At 43.6% G+C, this 4,128-nt stretch overlaps 1 protein-coding gene across 1 annotated transcript; it reads right to left on the bottom strand.

The window, feature by feature from the left end:
• Positions 1 to 282: 282 nt before the first annotated feature.
• LOC119306102 (G-type lectin S-receptor-like serine/threonine-protein kinase At1g11300) lies at positions 283 to 4,128 on the bottom strand. The gene is made up of 7 exons (XM_037582431.1): positions 2,784 to 4,128; positions 2,405 to 2,506; positions 1,586 to 1,779; positions 1,246 to 1,453; positions 947 to 1,184; positions 714 to 864; positions 283 to 600 (listed from the first exon to the last, which is right to left on the bottom strand). The coding sequence occupies exons 1-7, from the start codon at positions 4,126 to 4,128 to the stop codon at positions 301 to 303; spliced, it is 2,538 nt and encodes an 845-aa protein (XP_037438328.1). The 3' UTR covers positions 283 to 300.

Raw genomic sequence — 4,128 nt, forward strand, 5'->3', positions numbered from 1 at the left:
ACTAAAAGATAGTAATGACTACTCCCTCCATCCGGAAATACTTGTCATCAAAATGGATAAAAGGGGGTGTATCTAGACGTATTTTAGTTCTAGATACATATCTTTTTTATCAATTTTGATGACAAGTATTTTCGGACGGAAGGAGTACTAAGCAACACATGATACATCCCTATTTTCCATATTTTGGAAAATGGCATCGCTGCCTATTGAGCCATAGTACATTTTACAGTAGTGTTCAATTCATCAAATGCATTGTTTCCTTCCAGAGATTTTCAATACAGCTAAAACTACAGATTTGTTTCATCGTCCCTCTATCTCAGTAAGAGTAAAACTGTTCACGGATGTCTGGACATCAGTTCTGATTTGATTCATTGCAGCAGTTTGTCTCGCAAAGTAGGCCGGGCGATTGGGGGATGTAAGTGTGCTGCTTCCGTTCTCTAGGACAAACACAACAGATGACATGAGTGGCCTATCATCGGGGTTCTCCTGGACACACAAGAGTGCAACATGGACGCAAAGTAGAACTTCATCTGGTGAAGTATCTAAGATAGACGAGTCCGGCAGCTCATTGGTCCTAGCTTCCTTCCACATATTCCATGACTGAAACAACCAGAAACATCATATCAGTATTAATTTTATGTATCCAACAAAAAATGCTTCAGTATTTGATCCACTTTTCGAAACAGAACTTGACAGAAGTCATGTGTACTCACATAAACTGTGAGGCTAGGGAATCCCATGGTTTGACTAATGGAGTTTGTTCTTATACCAGTTACAACCTCTAGTACTAAAACGCCGAAGCTGTAGACGTCAGACTTGGTAGAGAAGGCACCTTCCATTGCATACTCAGGAGCCATGTAACCACTGTTGATCATTCTAATTATAAGAGGTATCTAATGGGAGTTGAATTTATTGAAAAAATGTGTTTAAAAAAATAAAAACTCACTATGTTCCAACAACATGTTGGGTATTCGCATGTTCCAAGTTATCGCCAAATATCCTCGCCATACCAAAATCCGCTATCTTGGGTTTAAAATCTGCATCTAACAAAACATTTCCAGCTTTGAGATCTCTATGAATTATGGTGAACCTTGAGTCTTCATGAAGATATCGAAGTCCTTTTGCAACCCCTTTGATTATATGAAACCGTGTCGCCCAATCCAAGAGCAATTTTCTTGACTCATCTAAAAAAGAAACAAAGTTCAAGTTGTCTTAGAAATCATGGTTTGTTATTAGAATATGCACCAAAAAGGGTAGCATCTAAGCTCTTATTTTGCAGATACTCGTATATCAGCAGCTTTTCATCTCCCTCATTGCAGCATCCAAGAAGTCGAACCAAGTTTCTATGTTGCAATTTGGCAATTAGAATCACTTCATTCCTAAATTCTCGTGTTCCTTGCTGAGAATCTCTACTTAGCCTCTTGATTGCAACTTCTTGACCACCTAACATTCCCTACAGAAATATAATGAAAATCTAATATATGACTTTGCAGTATGAAAAAAATTCTCTCTTTATTAGAACTAACACTAGGACACCCGCAAAATAAAGAATTAATACTAGGAAAGAACATATTTAATGAGTTACCTTGTATACTTTACCAAAGCCTCCGCGTCCAATCATGCATAGTTCAGAGAAATTGTGGGTTGTGAGGGCAATTTCTTCTAATCTTACGAATGGAAATTCTTGATCATGAGGAGGGTTTTCATTTTCAAATTCATCAGATATACTCATACCCTCAAATCTTATCTTCTTTCGCTTTGTCCCTTTCTTGTTCTTGCCTGCTCCCATAATGTTAAAAGTGACTTTCTCTCTAATGAGCACATCACAATAATAAGAAATAATAAAGTTATATTTGACCCCTACAACTATTGATGTTTGTATACTATTTCCAAATGTATGAACTCATGGAACTAGAGGAAATAACCCATGAGGCACATCTACCACCATAGTAGACTTGAGAGTACTGCTATCCCTTGAGATATAATAAAAAAGTTCAAATGTTCTAAAACACACTCATAGTCTCCCCAACCATCCACCCAGGCACCCACGCCCCTCAAAAAACATAGATACAACCTCGAGCCCATAGCAGCGCGAGCAGACGTTGCTCTGTTTCTGACCCCCACGACAACCAGTATCTCTATAGTTGCGATTGCGTTGATATGGAAATCGGCACGAAGGGAATGTGGTTTATCTAACACGTGGAATCCATCTTATCCACCAGTAGATCTAAATTGTCTAAAAAATTATTTGATCTAGTTTGTACATTCAGGTGATTTAGAGGATTTTGTAATCTAAGGGTATATTGCGGTAATAGATGATGTAATCCAAGTTTAGGCGATGAAATGTACTCTATCATTATGTGGTCGATATAACCTTCTACTAAACAGAGTTAACTGAGCGTACCTCTGAGTATTAACCATGCAAAGGAGATGCATACGAGTACCAGAATACCAGAGCCTACAATTGGCAGTCCAATCCTCACTGCATTGCTCTTTGTTCTTTTACCTGTGCAACAAATACATATACAAGAAAACTGGTTTTATTATTTCTCAGTTGAATGAGAAATACCTCTTTCTAAGTCATCGCTAACAACCACAAACTTTAACATCGTACTTGTGCAACTACAAGATGCATGAGAAGACCCAGAAATTACTACTTTCTAGCGACTAAGTCACAAATGAATGTAGAGCTAGAAAATGTTAATAAAAACAAAACAAGTGGTAGAATGAAGGAGAAATGACCAAACCAATATGATAGAGAGGGAGAAATTGAGATCTAATACCTTTTGTTCCACTTTCACCCATGCCTGCACGTCGAAGATAGAGTGTCTCGCCGTTGAGCTCCCCTACCTTTCCCGTGTCCATTAACTCCCCAGACCACACCGAGCACCTCGTCACATGTCCTCCCAACCGAGCACCGCTGCTCAGGTTGGCGAACGCGTATGCCACACAGGAGCAATTGCGGCTGCACTCCGCCGCACACTCCTCATACTTACTCCTACCTCCACCTAAAAGTAAAAACCTATCAGGTGACTTCATTCCCGGCAAGGCAACGAAGCCGTCACTGCATCCTCGCAGTGCTTCCTTCCGTCGGCACCCCGCCGAGAATTTGCCGCTGGTCCACTCCTCCGTGCTACTCGGTTCAAAGCCATCAAGGCACTTGGATGTTGCCAACGTGGGTGCTGTGGCCGTCTCGTCACAGTAACCATATGGGCCGCAGTAATTGTAACGGCTGCACTCAACTGTTGAAAATTTCCAAAGGACAACCCATGCGGATGACCTACTGCTCCAGCTTTGAGCCTGAAACTCGCCATAGTAGGTTAGCACAATCCTGGTGCGTGGGGCGCCCTCGGAGAGGCTATAAGAGATGTATGCCTCATCGTCATTGTCAACATAGGCTAGGTAGATGATAAGATCGCTGATATTTGTGGCTGCAAGTAGTTGTTGTTTGCCTAGATACCCTGTCCATGGGGGCGCACGAGATACCGGGTGCTCGCCGTCCCACAGGAATAATTGGACCGACTTATTTGTGTCGCTACCATAGGAGAAGCGCCCCCGCGAGGGGTTGCTGGGGTCTTTCCAGGATACCATGCGCCCGGTGGTGGTAAGTGTCCTGTAGTTTATGCCAAGCTTCATGCTGGGAAGGAACGTGTCTGTGGGGTGGTCGAAGCTCTGCCACAGCATGGTGCCATTTGACGATCGGATGACGAGGTTACCGGTGTTTAGAAGCACCGCCGTCGGGGTAGACGAGACCATAGCAGTAGCCATGTTGGCTGTCATCCAAATGACACGGCTGCCGCCATCACCGTCGGAGAGAACCAGATTAGAGTTGTTGGTGAGGGAGAGCTTCGGTGCTGAGGAAGTTGTGTTGGTGACCGGAGTATCTCGGTTGGCGACCCACACAACGGTGAGCTCGGGGATGTCGTTGTACCATACGCCTAGGTACAGCCTAGCCGGAGTGGAATTGGAGGGGTTGAAGAAGCCCAAGGCAAATCCACCATCATCAGAAACGATGGTGTTGCCCGGGGAGAGCGCCCTGCCGGGCACAAGCCGGTCGTCGGATGCGCCCAACGGCAGGAAAAGAAGGATTATTACCGCGGCGCAGCTGGTAAGAGCCGACCCATCCAT

The sequence above is a fragment of the Triticum dicoccoides genome, chromosome 5B (assembly GCF_002162155.2).
Source record: "Triticum dicoccoides isolate Atlit2015 ecotype Zavitan chromosome 5B, WEW_v2.0, whole genome shotgun sequence".
In the NCBI taxonomy this organism is placed as follows: Eukaryota; Viridiplantae; Streptophyta; class Magnoliopsida; order Poales; family Poaceae; genus Triticum; species Triticum dicoccoides.